We start from the raw sequence: 19,262 nt of genomic DNA on the forward strand, positions 1-19,262 counted from the left end.
TTCATTCCAAATTTAGTGGTTGATTGTCGATAATAGCTATGGGTAGAGTTTCCAAAAGGCCATTTAAGTTGGGCCATGAGGCAGAACAGACCAGGTGCAAATGACTTAGGTTCTTTGACAATTATGGTAATATGCCAAGTCTCTGGAGCTCACACATACCACTGTTGTTCATCTGAATTTAATGGATTATTGTGGTAGTGGAGCAAATCAAAGAAAATAAATTATGCACAAAAACAACTTGGAAAACTTTTTTTCTTAAGCAAAAAAGAAAAACTTACAGAAGGCCGGCAGTAGGTTGTGGGCCAAATTTTAGGTTCCTTCCAAAATAAAGTTTAAAATTTGAAGAAAAAAAGAAGGTAGGATAAAAGTTAATACATTGTCTGCTAAGCATCACCCAGGAGATAGGTATCTCAACATTTTCTTGAAAAACGTATTCTTGGCCAAAAATTCATCACATTTAAGGAAAAAGAGTCCCACACAAAGCAATTCATTGTGTTTAGTGCTATCTGAATGTGTCATGATCCCTCTCCCTCCACCACAACCATGAGGCCCGCGTGCTCTGTTCCTTCGTTTTCCAGGTGTCCAACACCAGGTTGTGATGGTTCAGGGCACGTGACTGGAAACTACGCTTCCCACAGAAGGTAAGATCAGTTTCATTTCTGAAGTAGGGAAATCAGAATGCTGACAGCAGTGGCCAGTGACATCACGTGGTTTGGTTTTGTTCTTTGTTGTCTGCATATTTAGTTTGTCCGGCTGCCCTCGTGCCAGGAAAGGTAGTGTCAAAATGACTCCTACAAAAGAAGAAAAAGAAGACCCTGAACTCAAGTGAGTGTGGTAGTTGAGGTGTGGTAGTTGAAGTGTTGTCAGATGCAGCTTGTTGGTCAAATGGGCGGGACGTTGGTTGGGATGCAACTGAGCATTGACTGAGGTTGGGGGGGGGGACACCCTTTTAAAAGCAAGGACCCTTGAAGCGCCAGTCAGAGCGTTTAAAAGCTTGAGAAAATTATCTTATTCCTAGCTATGTGTACACAGTTCTTTGATAATGCAAAAAAAAGTAAGTTTATACTTTTTCCAGTTGTTTTAAAGAAAACAGCATGGTGGAAGTACAAGCATGACAAATATGGTAACATTTCCCCAAAAAACTTTAATTTTGGTTAAGGTAAAATTTTATCTTATATTTCTTACTCTACAACATATCTAAATGTGTTATTGAGACATTTAAAAACCAACAACATTCTAGTGCTATGGGCAATGCGCTGTGTAATGTAGGGCAAAGCAGTTAACATTTTCTACCCGTAGTCTTTGGTTGGAGGCAGCATAACAGTGCTTATGTGGTTGACTCTGGAGCTAAAACGTGTGGGTGCGAACTTGACTCTACTTCTTGTAAAATAGGTGGCAAGTAACCTAAGTTCTATAAGCCTCATTTTCCCCACCTAGAAAATGGGACAGTAACACTCTGTGCCCAGTTTGCAGTGAAGATTACAGGAGATAATGTGCAAACCTTGCTTAGCTCAGGCCTGTGGACCACTATTTCTGCTAATACAATGCTGTTTTGCTGGTTACAGTGGCATTTTTAAAAACTCTTTGATTCTACCACTTGCCGTCTGTATCATGGAATCACCCCTGCCTTCTTATTCACCTACTTACAGCACTTTGTGTCAGTTATCTAGTGTCTCCCAGCTGGTAATGTCTCTGCTGTGTCTCTCTAGATGTCCTGTGATAGGGTGTGACGGCCAAGGTCACATATCAGGTAAATACACGTCCCACCGCACAGCTTCTGGCTGTCCCCTGGCTGCCAAGAGACAGAAGGAGAATCCTCTCAATGGGGCCCCTCTCTCCTGGAAACTGAACAAACAAGAGCTACCACACTGTCCCTTGCCAGGCTGCAATGGGCTGGGCCATGTAAATAATGTTTTTGTCACCCACAGAAGGTAACATTTGTTTTCTGCCTTTTGTTGTGTTGTTGTTGTTGTTGTTGTTGTTGTTGTGATTGTGTGTCACCTCAATGGCTTTTGGTTGAGGGGGGAATCCCTCCTTGAGTTCATGAATCATAGCCTTTAGATAGTGCTGCAAATCTTGCCAGATAGATGTTTGACTCCTTCGAAGAATGAAAAATACTATTTCCTCTGTTTCTGAAAATTTACTACATAGTTTTTAAGTGCTGTAGAAACTGCATTTGTTTTTTGTTCTTTTGTATTCTCAAATTTGCTTATGCTGCTGTTTTTTAATGGTTTAGTCTTTTAATGGTTCACTTCAATTTCAAGTGGTAGTATTTACTCTATTGTGTATGTAATTGTAAACTTTCTCTTTACATATTTATGTCCCTCCCTCTTGTGAACTGGCTCAATTTCAGGCCAAATTGTAGTTATTTTGCTGCTGGGGAGATGTGACTCATCCCCAGCAGCCAGAAAGAGAATGACACAGTGACTACTAAGTATACGACAGGATGAGAGAGATTTAGAAAACCCTTTATAGTTTCACAATGACTTAATTCCTTTATCACTGAGTGTCGTGGATTTCAATGGAGTCCTTTGTTAGGAACACTGATCTTAGTCCAGCTTTTGGTTCACATTCTATATAAAGAAAAAGCGCTAGAAGATTCACTACACACTTCTCCAATCAAGCAGGGCCCTTCTAGTCTTCTGGCCCCTGTGCATGATGCAGATTTTAAAATCCAATGAAGCTTTAGTGAGCCCTGATGCTTTGCTTATGAGCAGTATGCAAACGGAGCGAAGCTGGGGCATTCTATATTTTGTGTGGTTTTAAAGACACATATCAACGGTATCAGAAAATTAAGCCTTCCGGGAATTGCTGTTTTAAGTGGATATACAGCCACATCTGCTTGTTGAGAAAACCTACATTTTTTAAGTGGTTGATATTTTGATTTTCAAATGCGTGGTCATGCTCACAATAGCCCACATTGTTTTATTCTGAGTTTGAATCCTCATTTCATATTTGGGAGCAACAGTCACAAATCAAGTGTGCCTAATGGCATATTAACTGCACAGTAGCTTGACTTTCTTATCATGGACTCGGTAATACCCATGTTAACACTGATAATGAAATGTTAATGCTGTACTATGATGAGCACATCCCTCAGTCAGCAACAACAGAATTATCTTTAAAAATCATGAAGTTTTAAATGATGACACTAAGGCTTGGTGAGGATAGGGAGCAATAGGGGCTCTCACCAACAGTGGAAGAGTAAATTGATAGAGCCACTTCAGGAAGCAAAGTGCCTTTAAGGAGTCCAGTTAAAAAACAGCAAAGGAACATGCCCTGCTACCCAGACACCAAGCTGATGCCTCCGAGGGTCTCCTGCACACTGGAGCCCAGACACATGTCTGAGAATGTCTGTGCTAGCATTGCTCTCAAACTGGGAACAGCCCACGTGCCCACTAAGTCACGCGTGCAAGTAAACAGTGGTATCTCCATGGGCGAGGAGGGCTGCCACACAGTGGTGACAATGAAGAGGTGTCCTGGGCGAATTTTAGAACACAGTGCTGAGCAGAAAAAATTGCTGAAGAGTAGGTGTGGCATGATTCTGTTTCCAGAAAGTTAAAAACAAGTAGCAATATCGCATTTAAAAAACTAGGGAATCGTTAACCTACAATTCAAGACAATGGTTATGTTTGGGGACAGGAGAGGCGAATGTTGAGGGCACGGGAGCTTCAAACATGTTCCTGTTTGAAGGTAGAAGGTATTCACCTTGAGAGTATCGGTTAAACTGCAAATACACACTGTGTGTATCTATGTACATATTACCTATTTCATAATATAAAAAAGAAAATTATGAGTTCAAAAATTAGGCTTCAACCCTAACACCAAGATATTATTCTCTAGGAGAAAGGAAATAATTATGTGTTAAAACAAGTGAATAAATCAGATTTCACTGTTCGTCACTAGAGAGTTGTCTTGCTACTTGAAAGATTTAAGAGACTGAATTTACTTTGAGGTAGTCTCTTTAAGGTGGAATGCTTCTCTTTACTACATATAGAATATAATGAAATAATGTAATAAAATGCCTAGCTTATAGCCTGGCACATTATGGTGTCTGACCCAGACTATTTCCTTTCCCTTTCATAAAAATTACATTAACATATGTGTATATATGCAATAATTTATCAATAACTCATTAAAGTAGGAATGACTTATGCTGATATAGCACAATTTAACCTATGATACACTTTTATATATTGTGTATTTTGCCCCTCAGATCCCCGGGGTTGTTCAGTACTCTTTCCCAGCCCTGACAATAGCTAACATCTATTCAGGGCACGCTCTGTTCCAGTAGAGAGCACTGTTCTAAGTACCTTAGGTGGTTTATTCCTTTAATCCTTTACAAAACCCCGTGAGCTCCAGAGGTAGTACGATTATCCTCCATTGACAGAAGAGGACAAGCACAGGGAAGTTCAGGAATTGCCCTTGCACACAGCGCTGGGACAGCAGAGCCCCTATCGTGAGCACCGTATCATCCACATCCTTGGTGTTCAGTGGATCTGTGTGCCAGACTCACAGTCTCTCCCCAGCCATTCTCTATGTCAACTTTGTAATGTTTCTCACTCTAACATGCAGCAAAACAGGAATAATTACAAAACTTACCTTAGTGGATGGTTGAGAACAATTCAATCCATGCATTTACCTCAGCATAATATTTACAGACTAATTATTTTAAAACCGTGTTTTAAGTCTTGCATGACAAACTTCTACTTTGAAAAAATAGCAGTCTGAGAAGACAAATGTTTTTATATTAAAGCATACAAACACACAGACTTACACAGACTCTCACACACAGACACACACACTCACAAAAGATGGATGTTTGTAGCTTGGGACTAGAACTTCTATGACAAATTGACCTCATTTAGTGCTGTGCCGTAACTGTCATTTTTGAGGGGTTTTTTTTTTTTGAGGTTTTTTAATATAAATAGTAATGTCCATGTAAATTGTATCATCTGCTATTTCACTTTAACAAGGCAGATGAAGATATGGTTTAAAATTGCCATGATATGTGATAAAATTGCAGAGTCATCAAAACCATAAAAGCCATTTTTCCTGCCTTTGCAATATGGACCCCAGACTTTGACAGTGACACCCCAGCCAACCTCCACCTTTTCTTAAACAGCAGATTAAAGCCCCATGGAGGATGTGGCCATCCTCAAAAGGAAAAATGACTTTTTATAATATTTTAACATCCCAATTTTTTTAGATTTAAGATTTGTTTTATACCCTGGAAGATGTAACTACATTGGAAGATGCAAACCATCGAGTGAAATTGTGAAACCATACCCTCACTTTCATAACTTAACTATACCCTTAGGTTCTAAGTCACACAGCTGTGCACACTTTCTTAACTCTCCTTACCACTCATGTTGCAACTGGACGTTTATTGCCTTGTTGTTGGAACAAAGCAGATTGTTCAGAGGATAGTCAGGGAAGTTCTCCTGAGCTATTAATAGCCATTACCATTACATGACAGGTGGACTTACCACAGGTCATTTTTTTTTAAGATTTTTTTTGCTTTATTTGAGAGAAAGTGAGTGTGGGGAGACAGGGAGGGGCGGGGGAGAAGGGGGAGTAGGAGAGGGAGAGAAAGAATCCCAAGGAGGCTCCTTATTCACTGTGGAGCCCATGCGGGGCTTGATTCCACAACCCTGAGATCATGACCTGAACCAAAATCAAGAGTTGGACACTTAACCAACGGAGCTACTCAGGCACCCCACTACAGGTCACTTTTAAAACCCACCTTACCAACTAAATATTAATCCTGTTCATGAACGTTTTCTGAGAACACAATACATGACATAGAATAAGACAGACTTGTGCAAACTTTTCAGAAAAAGAAAACAGATAATGAAGCTTATATAGGCCACACTTCACAGTGAGAAGCTTACAAAATAGAAAAATCTGGTTCATCTTCTGTTTGTGCTTTTTCATTATTTTCTTTTCCTATGCTAAATATTTCATAATTTATCAAATTTTGGCAAATCACATAGCCTTCTTTTTCTATGTGGTATTACATATCTGTTATTTTTAGATTTCATATAATCTTCATGTAGAATAACTTTGAATTCACTTAAAAATACATTCACAGAGTACCTGGGTAGCACAGTTGGTTAAGCAACCGACTTGGTTTCAGCTCAGGTCATGATCTCAGGCCCCACATCTGGCTCCACACTCAGCGGGGAGTCAGCTTGGGATTCTCTCTCTCCCTCTGCCTCTGCTCCCCCCACTGAAATAAATAAATAAATCTTTAAAAAACCCACATTCATATAGTAAACATTTATTAATAGCCATGCTTTAGAAGCATTTCTTTTCACTTTGCCAAGTGTCTAATGTTTGAATTGAAAATGATTATTTTGTACATGAATTGCAACTAAATTTCTGTGGGGAAAAATATTCTAAGTGGCTGATGGTGACAATTTTTAATGTTATTTAAAAATTGTATCTCCAAAAATACAACAAAATGGCAAAAGAATGAATGGTTGCTTAGAACAACACAATCATCCCGTCATGTACTACAGCAAACAAGTTTTGTTCAATGTTGTCACTGTCATTTGGGTGCAATTTAAATAAAATAGATGACATTAACAAAAGGAAGTGCAGCTGAAGAATACAGTGATTAAGGACAAGGTGTAACCCCACTGCGGAACAATACACAGCCTGCAGGGAGCGCATCTGAATATACGTATGATGGTTCTTTTCATTCTCCTTTCAGGGTAGAGATTTTTTAAATGAAAAATAATGTTTTAAAAGTTAAAGAATCAATTAGAAATGTTCCCATGTCCCAAAAGGTATGCAATATACCTGTTTATTTTTATTATTTTGGGCTTGTATTATTTGGGCTCATATTATTTTGGGTTTGTATTAATTTGAGTCATTCTGTAAAGACCACAGTACAGTATGTAAAAAACAGGAGGAACTAGATTCTGCTTTATTATTCATGGAATTTTGACTAATTTGGAACAATTCTTATTCATAATATATATTACCATTTTGCATTTACAGAAAATAAAGTAACCACTCCTAACAAAAAAGGCACTTATATAAATGCAGAATAGTAACATTTTAACAAAATTAATTAAAAGATAATATCAGCAATAGCTATTCGAATTTTGATTTAAAGAGCAAAAACACAAAACATAATTATATTATCTGCTTTCGTGTTCATAGATATTAGGTGTTATTTCTACAAAGAGACTGTAGATTGTAACGTAATTAGTAGGCAGACAAAGACTTAGTAAGTGGTGAATACAAAACTTTCATTTTTGTAAGAAGTAACGTGTTAAAAAAAGAAGTAATATGTATTTCACACATTGGTATAATTTCTATTCTCACAGCTTGTCTGGATGTCCTCTAAATGCACAAGCCATCAAAAAGGGCAAGGTCTCAGAAGAACTAATGACCATCAAGCTCAAAGCAACTGGTGGTAAGACATAGAGCTAGAGGCTGCCATCCCCACCAAGGCCTCAGCTGTAGCTCCCCAAAGCGTCCACATGCCAAATTATTCTCTATAAGGGAAGTGCAGTTTTAATACACAAGAAAGATGCTTTCCTTGAGTTTGAACTAAAACCATAACTTCATCTAAAAATAATTTCTTGGGTTTTTTCCTTTCCTTTGTCATAAGTATCTCTAACACAGAAAATCAAGCATTGCTATTCGAAGGATTAAGACACACCGGCTGAAATTTTGTCCTTCAGTCCTCAGAATGACAGCTTTCGCGTGAACAAGAGTGTGTGTGTGTGTGTGTGTGTGTGTGTGTGTGTGTGTGTGTGTGTGTGTTCCTGGTGTAAGCCTTCATTCAAATTTCAAGAAATACAGTTTTTGGCATCTGTCTTTGAATCCTTAAATTTTGTTCCATCCTCAAAATATTTTTATGATGAATCCGGATGATTTAAATTTATATCAGTATTTCCCTAGTGTCAATGCCTTATAGAAGTTAATAGATGCAGTTTCTGAGCTCTATCTTTGGATCCTCCAATTTTCCTTTGGTTCTTAAGTGCTTTTCCTAAGATTTCCCATCAATATCATCTCAGGCACGTGTTGTTTCCTTAGATCATCATTCTAAAGTCTAGCAACAAGGGCAAAGCATTGTTTTACTTTGGAGATTGATGTGATGGTGTCTTTGGCACATAATTGGAATGGAGTAACCGTTTTTACTTTATTTCTTTGAAAGCATTGCCCAATCTTTTTAATTTGCCTATGATTTTTTCAAAAGAAGATATGCAGTATCTAAGAGAGGGAAGCACTTTTGAGCTTCCTAATATTTCCCTTTAGAGGCTTTCATCTGCTGTCAGATGCATTATCTAAAGTGGTCGCTTAGGGGCCCACTCTCCCTCATGGAGCCACCACTAAGAGGTGAAGGGGGTCAGTTTGCCTGTGGAGGAGGAAAGGCACTGGAGGTTAGGGACTGTGCTAGACATTCTTTCCAACACTTAGGTGCTCAGTAAAAGTGCTTTCTCCAGATGTTTTCATGTTCTTGGAAATACTCCCGACTTCTCAACTGCCTCTTAGCACATTTTCTGTGAAACCGGCACAATTTAATATTTATTTATTTATTTATTTATTTATTTATTTATTTGTCACCTTCTTTCAAGCAGTAGTTAAATGTTGGGGAGTGCAATGCTACATTTAGAAAAAGCTACTTAGAAGTTAATTCAAAAAAAATGAGACAAAAGGAGATCAAAGATAAGAAAGCAAGATGGGACAAGCCTGAGGATAATAGTAGGAATGTGCGAAGCAAGCCATTTCACAGTGGGTAAAAAGGGATCTCAGATTTGACTTTCAGCTTTTTAGAGGCCAGAGCAAAAGGAGAATGTAATCACTAAGAAAACCACACCATCAGTGAGTAAATTCAAAGCAAAACTTTCTCTGAAAGTGAGGGCATGAAGAAAATATTTCCGATGAGTCTTCATTATAAGAACACCAGCAACACCTTTAACAGTAAATATAATAGAAATCACAAGCTGTTCCGATAAAGACAAGAACAAGACAGTAAGCTTTTGGCACTACAGCAAGTTACAGTGAAACTTTGCAGAGTGCCAGTGACATGTGGGCCGGGCGCACACAGCTCTGCTGGGCTGTTCAAACGCCCCAGGGGATGGTTATAGTAACCTGGGAGCAGCTGGACTGCACACACATCTTTCAAAGGGTGCTTTATAAATCGAGCATCTTCAGCTGAGCTTTCAAAGGACATGGAGCAACAGCAAGGTGGCTGGAACACATTGACAAGTGTCTGATGTGCATTTACTCTAACTGGGCCAGGAAGCTGGAAAATTACGTATTTTCATAATCTAAGAGCTAGAGGCTGGTGCTCATCTGAAGCCTGAGAACCTACAATGACTTGTATGTGAAGAAAAATCCTTCATCCGAGTTCAAGTCAGTGGTCAGTGGAGGGTCAGGGAGGACCTAAAGCCATTTGAGGTTTTCTCTAATGGCGTGCTATCCCCATAATCCCCTACCTTAAAGCTTGGACACAGACATGGTTCCCTGGAAGACTTATAAAGCAGGTGTAATCCAACATTCCCCAGATCCTAAAAAGAAATCAAATTGCAATAAACTATAACATGCATATGACTTTAAACTTCTTGGTGTGCTATATTAAGTTAAAATAGGTACAAATCATTCAGGCAATTGGTTGGTTTATATAACATGTTAGGAGAATTTTACCTACAAACCAGTTAAAACATGGAAGGTCGACACCAAAAATGTTTACGTTTATTTTAGAAGAATTAATCCTTATTTCCCCCTCCTTGCCATAATTAAATTGCCATGCTAATTTTTTAAAGACCATTATTGGTCCTTGATAATAAAATTAGAACATCTGTACATGAATGAATACTTGTTTTTCTGTTCTTTGTGAGACAAATAAAAGTTAGAAAGGTTGACCTATATATATGTTCTTATATTTAGTAGACCCTTCTAGTTCTTTCCATGTGGCAAAATATCATGCTTTAAATATTGTGATACATTATTCTTTTCTGGATAGAACTCTATCTAACTACTTAAAGCTCCTTATACGTTGAGCATATCTGCTATATACAAGTATTTACAACCCTTATAAATTTATACAGAATATTAAGTATCATTATAAATTATGTAATCCCTAATTATGTATATTAGGCATAGATTTGTACCAAGTAAAGAAAGCATATTCTTTTGCTTTTAAACAGGTAATTTATAAAAAAAGGAAAAAAAAAAGGGTCGCTGAGATAGTTCCACTAAAACATTTAGTGGAAAGTTTATATGGTTTCCTTGGTCAACAATACATGGCTAGTCTAACCCAGCACTCCACTTCTACTTTCTATTCTATTGTGCATGTATCTGTCAAGGAACATCAATGCAAACATTAAATGGTAATTTCAAAGCAGATTAAATATCCATGAGTAAAGGTAGCATTATAATGGTTAAGAGAGCATATTCTGGAACCAGAGAGCTTGTGTTTTAAATCCCAGCTCTACTGCTTACTACTTAACCTCTTCATGCCTTGGTTTTCCCATCCATAAAATGAGGTAAGAAGTGTATCTGCCTCTTGGGATCCTTAAGAGAATCAAATGAGTTCATTTTTGCAAGTGCAGTGTGAAACTCAAAATCTGTGGCATCCTCTCGGTTCCACTCAGTGACAGAGGCTCTTAAAGACTGTGTACGGAGAGGAGGTTGACAGATAAATAGATCAATAGAAATAGATAAGGTTATGTATTCATGGAAAGACATTACAAAGAGATTGGCTCTTTGTAATGTCCCCCAAAATAAAATAAAATATCTCCCCAAATCCCAGAAATCATAATGAAAACAGTTCACTTATTCATTAATTGCCTGAGAGTTTATGGAGTGCCTATAATGTCTTAGATCCCATCACAATGTTTCTGAGTTCTCATTTCATGATCAGGCCTTCCCCCATAGGCTTCTAGGTACCTTTTATTCTTAGGCATCTTCCAAATGGCCCCGTCTTGATCAAGAGGCTTGAGTGTCCTCACTAACACTGGTTGCCAAGGGAATGTAATCCTAACTAGATCTCAGTACCAAGAACCTGGGCTTTCAGTCTTCTCACAAGCATCCATGACTTAACAGCCAAAATTAAACTCTTGATTTTCCTGCTGGAAGCTTCTGCTCCCCTAGGCTCCCACATCCCTGGAATACCACTAGTTGCCCAGCTGCTTGAGCAGAAACAGATCGTCTTCCTTGATTCCTCCCTTCTCTCATCCCCTTCCTTCCTTTCATCACAAGCGCTGCAAATCCCACCTACAAGTTTTATGTTGAGTCCACTTCTATTACACTTACTTCCACTGCCACGGGGCAAAGGACCATCAGATGAGCTGGGACCCCAGTGATAATCTCCTAATTGGTCTTCTGGTTTCTGCTGTGTCTCTCTTTCTTCCCATTCTCTACTCAGAACTGAGTTATGCTTTTGAAAAGACAAGCAGATTACATCAACTCCCCTGCTTAAAATTCTTCACTGGCTCCCATTGCACGGAGAAAAAACCCAAGCTCTTTGTGAGGTCCCCCATTACCTGTTTCCTCACTCATGAGGGCCTTCTTATAGTCCCGAGATTAGAATTCCAATTCCCTTCCCACCCCGGACCTCTGTGCTTTCTATTCCCTCCCCTGGGATGCTCATCCCAACCCAATCCCAAGCTTTTCATGTACCTGCCTTTTTACTGTATCACTAAAGTCTCACATTAAAAGAGGCTTCCCCAGTGAGAGTTCTCAAAACACCCTTCCTGTTTCCTTCATAGCTCTTCTTATTTTATCCATGCTTCCTTGCTTATTGTCTGCCTCAGCAGATATTATGTAAGAAACTGCCATCTTCTGAAGTGGAATTTTATTGCAAAGAGACAAAAAGGAAAAACAATTTGGCAAAGAAATATAGCAATAGAAGTTTTCATTTGCTCAAACAAGAAAAATTGCAAGTGCTGACAGCACCCAAAATACCTGTTTAATTGGTAATCTGTGCTCCCTGGTGTTGTCAAAAACAAGTATTTCAATCCCACTCATCTGAGAAAAGATCCTGTTCTAGGATAACAACTAGTAAAACTTGGTGCTCAGAATGCAACGCAATTCCCCAGATACAACCAGCCAGTTCAGAATAAACCCTGTGTCCTGGTTATTATACAACCATTAGTGTTGTCCTGGGTAATTGTTTATTGTTTTCTTAGGAGCTGTGTCACACTGTTGAGTCATATTCAAATTGATCTAGGTACTAAAATATCTGGATCTTAGTTGTTGGTTTGCTTTTCTTCTTTATTGAATCTCAGAGCCCCATATTAGATCAGTCTCGTGACATACTTTCTTCACTGGTGCATGCATAGCCCACTTTTATTTAGGCAGTTAGTTACTTATAATAAAGCAGTAAATAGTCACAAAATAGCCACCCGTTTTATCAAGCTTTATGTAAACAGTCAGGGCTTACATTTTTCTTAACACGTTACTGGTAAGAGTCGTTCATGTTGTTTTGGTGGGCAAGTGGTGTGTTTCCAGGCTGGGCTTTTGTGAATGTGTTGTGTTCATCTTGTGCGTGCCTCCTCTTTGCACCCTCACCTGTTTGTCTCAGGTATGTACCTAGGGATGGAATTGCTGGGTCACAGAGCATGTGAAGTTCACGTTCAGGGGACAATGAACTGTTTTGCAGAGTAGTAACCCCAGGGCAGCGTAAGAGGCTAGAACTCTTTCAAACAAATTGTCAATTCTCTCATCCTTGCTCTCATGAATTCAATCGTATTAAATCCAAATGCAGAAATTTACATTTATCCCTCCTAATTGTCGTCATCTCTTTGGTTCAGATTCATTATTCAGTGCTGTTAAACTCACCTCACATCCTGCTTCTGTCTTCTTTAATATGAGCTACTGTTCCCAACTTTAAAAAATACTTAAAATTTTTTAAAAAAATTTTATTCCTTCCATAAAATAGTGATGGGAAATAACTCCCATTCATTGAGAAACTATTATATGTTCAGCACTTTGTAACTTATTGCATTAATTCTCACAAAATAGATTTTATGCCTATTTTATTGAAGAGGAGACTGGGGCACAAAGACATTAAGTGTAGGACAAGTTCAAGAACAAGAGTCAAGGCCAGCGTTTGAAATCCAAAGCCCATGTTCCTTCTCCTAGATTGCATTGCTCCTTCTCCAGCTCCACATAGGGAACCCAAATTCTGTGTCCCTGGACTCTAAGCCCCCTGCCAACACCCCAGCTCTGCCTCCAGTGATGATTCATAAGGTCCCACACAGGTAGTAAATAGACAGCTAAACAGCATAATTCGTGTCGTAACTGTTCTTACAACACTGTGTACGAGAAGATGCACAGGCTCTGGAATTCATTCCTAGATCTGCCTGTTGCTCTGGACGCAGACGGGTTATACAGCCTCTGTCGGTGGTCTGTGTGGCCTCACTTAGTGTCTGTAGGATTCAGTGTCTTCATATGTGAAAAGGGTATAATGGAACATGCCCCAGAGCATGCAGTGAAGTTCAAATGAGAAATTATCTGCAGACATGTCTAGCAGCACACCTGGAACATAACAGTGCTACATTAAATGGTATTACTTTTCTACTCCCTTTTCTTACAAAGGAACTCTTTAACCCACTTTTTTAGAATCTTGGATATGGATTTGGGTAAAAATTCAACATTTCAAATTAAAGTCTAATTTTCACTTAGCAAACCACAAATTTAAACATAAAATCACTCATATTGTCACTGTCTCATATTTTGTTTGAACTCAGATAGTCTGACTTTTTTTAGGTTTAGAGAGTGATGAAGAAATTAGGCATTTGGATGAAGAAATAAAGGAACTGAATGAATCCAACCTTAAAATTGAAGCAGATATGATGAAACTTCAGACTCAGGTAAACACAACAATAACACAACAGAAAAGCTATCAGTTATCTTTAACGTGATCGCAGTCATTAGCAGAGGCAAAACATTAAACTGTTAAACGTGGTGTTAAAAAAATAAACTGATATCTTACAATGAATACACTGAGCATGTCTCGACGACACCATTTCTGTAATGCTTGGGTAAGCAGATCACCCTGGGCCATCACTGACTGGGTACCTGTAGGCAAAGCTACTCATGTTTTTGCCTTGGGCGCATTAAAGGCTTTAGAAGCAAATAAAGCCAATCATCCTGTAACTAGAGTCCTGCAGAGTGCATGGTGCCTTAGAAAGATTGTCATAAGAAGATATAAGAGTAGTTAGTTTTATCCAAAATTCAAATAAACAGAGCAACTTTTCACACTTAATTTTTCTAGAACATCTCTGAATGTGTATTTGTTAGAAACAGGTCTTTTTGGAGATTTTTCTGGATAGATTCTTTACTGAAAAATCCACGCAGTTTCTTAATTCTGTATTCCCCCATGTAACGTCTGCCCCATCCCAACTAAATGTATCTAAGTGGAAATTAAAATTTCAGTCCAGGAGTTTTGTTTTGTTTTGTTTTTTAAAACACTAATAATGACTATATTGCAACAAATCAGAAGGAAAAGAATAATGAGGCAAAGCCTGGGCAGAAGTTTCTTTCCCCCTTCTTTTTTTTTTGTAAAGGTTGTATTTATTTATTTGGCACAGAGAGAGAGAGCACAAGCAGGGGGAGCAGCAAGCAGAGAGAGAGGGAGAAGCAGGCTCCCTGCTGAGCAGGGAACCTGATGTGGGATTTGATCCCAGGACTCTGGGATCACGACCTGAGCCGAGGGCAGATATTTAACTGACTGAGCCACCCAGGCACACCTCCCCCTTCCATCCTCTTCTGAAATGCAGGGTTTTTGGGTCTCAGGTTACTGAGCTCATAAGTCCTCACTCACAGCAGCTTAAGACAGAAGGTTTCAGTCCATCTGAAACACAGGGTTGGTTTCCTTACCCTCTGTGCCCAGTGTCATAATCTTTCAGAATTAGCAACCAGGTCTACAAAAGAGCTTGATGGATTGGTTTATGAATCATGGGACTCCTCTTGAGAACCATTAGTGAAGACAGCAAGAGCCTCTACACTGGAGGAGCTTAAAGTCTAGAAGGGGGAGACAGAAAATAACAAAACAAGAATCATAAGTGACAAATTACACTGGATGGGACAAAGGCCCAGGGAGAAGCGGCCAGATTTCAGTGTAAAATAGGACAGCTGGCTTGGCCTCAGGAAGAAGGACATATATGGGCAGATACTTGAGAAGCTGAGGGAGGTAGTCAAACAGGTATGGGATCAGAGGGTTTAAACAGTGAAAACCACAAGTGCAAACCCTCTAAATCTCGAGAAGGCTCAGAGTTCTCAGAAAAAGCAGAGTGAGCGCAGCTGCAGGCAAGCGAGCGAGGGAGGAATCACAGGAGATGAACCCCAGAGGTAACACATGGAGTACTCCAGGCTGTTTTTACTCTGAATGAGTGCAGAACCATTGTGGGGTTTTGAGCCAATGGTTAACCCAATCATATTTGACCTATATATATTTAAGAGACTTGCATTGGTAGCTGTGTTGAAGACAGACCAAGAAGAGATTGCATGGGGCCAAGCCAGGTGCAGGGTCTCCCATGAGAAGGCAGTCACAGTCACTCAGGTGTCTGGGCCCAGGGGCCGTCAGTGCAGGTGAGGACAGTCTCCATCTTGGATATTGTGAAGGAGGAGCCCAGTGGATTTACAGTATGAGAGAAAGAGAGCCTTCAGAGATACCTCGAAGGCCTGAGCGATGTTCAATTGGGAAGGTGAGAACTATGTGTGGAGCAGGTTTGGGGGAGAGTAGCAAAGCCTCACTCTTGAACACGCTGAGCTTGAGATAGCCACCATGTAGCCATGTGGAGATGTGGAATTTGCAACTCATGGGAGAAGTCTGGGCTAAAGATGTAAACTTGGGAATGTGATTCCAACTTAAAGCAATATGATGGGTTGCAGTTTTATGAGGAGAAGTTGCAGAGTACTCTCTCCTTGGCAGTCAGGGTCGGCGGATGCCTTTCCTTCAGAATCCAGCTGCTCACATTCCCAAGTTATTTCCATTTCAGATCACATCTATGGAGAGCAACCTAAAGACAATAGAGGAGGAGAACAAGCTCATAGAACAGAACAATGAGAGCCTGCTGAAGGAGCTGGCGGGCCTGAGCCAAGCTCTTATCTCAAGCCTCGCCGACATTCAGCTCCCACAGATGGTAAGTCCAAGGCACCTTGACTGCTCCATTGCAGTGCCAGTGCACAGTCACCACGAGGGCTGCCCGTCAGCAACCACACAGGTGCGGGCCACACTCCATCGTGTCTGACAGGCAGCAACCTCCCTCGCAGGGGCCATGACAGATATACATTAAATTACATGAAGACCAGGGTTTTTGATATTGCAGGAATCATTTAAAGGTGAGGGTTTATTTAAAACTTGCTTTATAATGTAACATGAAGGTTAGTGGCCAAAGCTTCCTCACTAAAAGTTTATTTCCAAATAGAAAGCTTAGAAGGTTTACTGCCATTTGTGCCATCCACCCAACTCAAGAGCTGTAAAAAAATATATTTTTTAATTTGACATTAAGCAAGAAGAACATACTTAAGTTCTCATATGGAATAAAAAAGTGAGCAAGTCATCGTTATTTTCAAAATCTAAACATATATTTGAGTTTTGGCAACTATTTAAAATTCATAGATAATTAGTTCCTGTCACATTTTCATAAATATTACAAACATTTGGAAGAGACGCTACATTGTTGAATGCTTTTAATTTCCTTAATGCTTAGAACAAGTTTTTTAAAGCTGCAAATTTTGCATATAGAATGATTTTAAGAAGCAGCAATTTAATGAAAAAATATGATTGGTTTACCTGAAAGTACTAAATCCCTCAATTTTCTCAACTTTGAAGCATGGAGTTCTCATTTTACCCAATTCCAAACGTGTCTCTTGACAATAAAAAAAAATCAATAATGTAATAATAAAGAACACAAAGGAAAATAAATTATTACTTTATGGCCAGTATTAATGGAAATTATTGGACATTATTATAATACTATTTATGAACATTGCCTAATTCATACTTGAAATTTGTATTTGTTACCATGTTTTCCTTCACAAATGCCATAAAAATAATTGTTACCATACAAGAGAACTTGTACCTTGTAGAGCTATATGCAAGGCATCCTAGTGGTGATTTTTAGGACCAATTACATTAGATGTTCACACAGACACCAAAGACTGAGCTTTGGCCTTCCCATCCTGTAGCTGAGGAAATTTAAGCTCAGAGTTCATGTAATTTGATCAAGGCTCCAAAGCCAGATGAGCCTGGCTTTTTGTGTGACCTTTATCCACTCTGCTGCCTGGGTCCTGGTCCAGTTACAAACTCCCCAAGAAAAGCACGACACAGCAAGGGCAGAAACTGAAAGGGAACAGAAAACCATGATTAGACAATACTCATAATTCAGATCAGTATTTTGCTGAGCACAGCAAGATAATCTTCAGATTTAGCAAGACTACCTTCTAAATAACAGCAATAATGATAACCTCCTTCATAGCTCTAGAATTTAGACCTTCTAGAAGTCCTTTCTTCCAAGCATCTTGTGAAGTAAGTAAAGCACATGTCACATGTTTTCAAAAAGGTGGGAAAATGGAGGCACCGGGAAATGGTTAGTAGCATGCCCTTTGTGTTATGCAGTTCCCTTCAGGCTCACGTGCAATTTACATGGATCAAGTGACCACTCTCTGAAACACCACATTAAGCAAAGGAGCTACCAAAACACACAAAAAGGATAAGAGATAGGCACATCTTGACTTGGTGAATCTGATGCGCTACCTGGAACAGAAACATACAAGAATATATTACAATGATGCCACAAGGGGAAAATGGCCAAAAAGGTGTCTGAGGATGAAAAAGGAAAAATTTCCATTTGGTTAGTGATCAACTTGTTCAGATCTTAAATACCTTTAATTCCAGCCCAGTGTTATCAAAGGAACCACCTGGTTCAAGCAAAGCCCTCCTTCATAGCCTCTCCGACATTCCCCTTGTGTAGACAGGAAGTCTGTGTTATGCTGAGCATGTGCAGTTGAATCTGAGGCAGCATCCCCAGAGAAGTAGTGCAGCTTTGAGGAGCCCAGCTCAGTAGCCAGACATCTACCCGATGCCGCTCCAAATTGACCACAAAATATTGAGAACTACAACAATTTCATTAATGGAGTAAAGAGGGAACAGATGACTCCCAACACAGTCTCTCTCCATCTCCCCAAACTTCAGCAGCCATATGGATCCTTCCCTTCCCTTTAAGACTCTGGAGTCACTGATAACCCTTTGTGTTACGTGGTCCTCTTTTGTCCCAGCCTGAGTGACTCTGATTGGTTCAATGTGTTTTGTCTTCATTTAGGGGCCTATCAGTGAGCAGAATTTTGAAGCATATGTAAATACACTCACAGACATGTACAGCAATCTGGAACGGGACTATTCCCCGGAATGCAAAGCTCTGCTGGAAAGTATCAAACAGGCAGTGAAGGGCATCCATGTGTAGGACCACAGAGCTGCCGGGCAACAGAAATTACAAACAGCAGTAACACAGACGGATCTGGAAGGGGCTCCTGTGCTGCTAAGGCACGTAGGTTGCCGTACTGAATTTACAATTGCAACATTGCACTAATTTTTTCCCCCAGCTGACATAAAAAGGAAAGAAAAACTATGATAGACTCTTTGGATTAAAAGCAATGCAGTCAAATATTAGATCTTATTTATTTTCGTATGTTTTAATTTTATTTCTTCATTGCACTCTTTTGGGTTTGTTTGTTTTTTTTTTTTTTTGTAAAATATATGTAAAATAAATGTGACATTTTTATATTTTATTTATTTCTAATCAAAGAGTTTTTTATCTTTTAACTGCATTTTGAAGTCTGCCATATTTTTACAAGTGTGTTTATTAATTTATTTTCCAATAGAATTTAAATAGAAATGCTATTCTCAAATCATATACCTTGCTGGGTTTAAATGAGAAAACAAAAAAGTAAGAAGGAAATCTTTGTCTAAGGACTGCACTATGGTTCAGTTTGATTTTTATTGCACACTTCTTTTCCTCCCTTTCACTGGCTTTTGTATTTATAAATGGGCTTGCCGTGAGGTGCGGGGAAGAAATAAGAAGATAAATGGCGCCCACTAGTGGGAAATGCGCACTCACAGAAGCACAGTGTACTGGAAAACAGCCTGTTCAGAATTTGTTAGCAATAATTAAATATAGCAATCAGCAAAGTATTCGACTTGGCTGTACGGTTTTAGTTAATATGAATTATTTATTTGACATGTTTTAAAGAAACATAAGCATTTTTAGTGATGCAGATTTGTCTGTTTG

At 39.2% G+C, this 19,262-nt stretch overlaps 1 protein-coding gene across 1 annotated transcript in view; it reads left to right on the plus strand.

Annotated features, from left to right (window-relative positions):
* Nucleotides 1-18,675, plus strand: part of LOC123786737 (suppression of tumorigenicity 18 protein) — a 106,139-nt gene extending 87,464 nt beyond the window's left edge. Inside the window, exons 15-21 of the mRNA XM_045789094.2 lie at nucleotides 579-641; nucleotides 745-825; nucleotides 1,710-1,931; nucleotides 7,341-7,429; nucleotides 13,738-13,841; nucleotides 15,972-16,115; nucleotides 18,297-18,675. Of these exons, the coding sequence (XP_045645050.1) occupies nucleotides 579-641; nucleotides 745-825; nucleotides 1,710-1,931; nucleotides 7,341-7,429; nucleotides 13,738-13,841; nucleotides 15,972-16,115; nucleotides 18,297-18,437 (844 nt within the window). The 3' untranslated portion in view covers nucleotides 18,438-18,675. The remainder of the gene's footprint in view (nucleotides 1-578; nucleotides 642-744; nucleotides 826-1,709; nucleotides 1,932-7,340; nucleotides 7,430-13,737; nucleotides 13,842-15,971; nucleotides 16,116-18,296) is intronic.
* Nucleotides 18,676-19,262: the final 587 nt, after the last annotated feature.

Source organism: Ursus americanus, chromosome 9 (assembly GCF_024610735.1).
Source record: "Ursus americanus isolate L20-20 chromosome 9, mUrsAme1.1.p, whole genome shotgun sequence".
In the NCBI taxonomy this organism is placed as follows: domain Eukaryota; kingdom Metazoa; phylum Chordata; class Mammalia; order Carnivora; family Ursidae; genus Ursus; species Ursus americanus.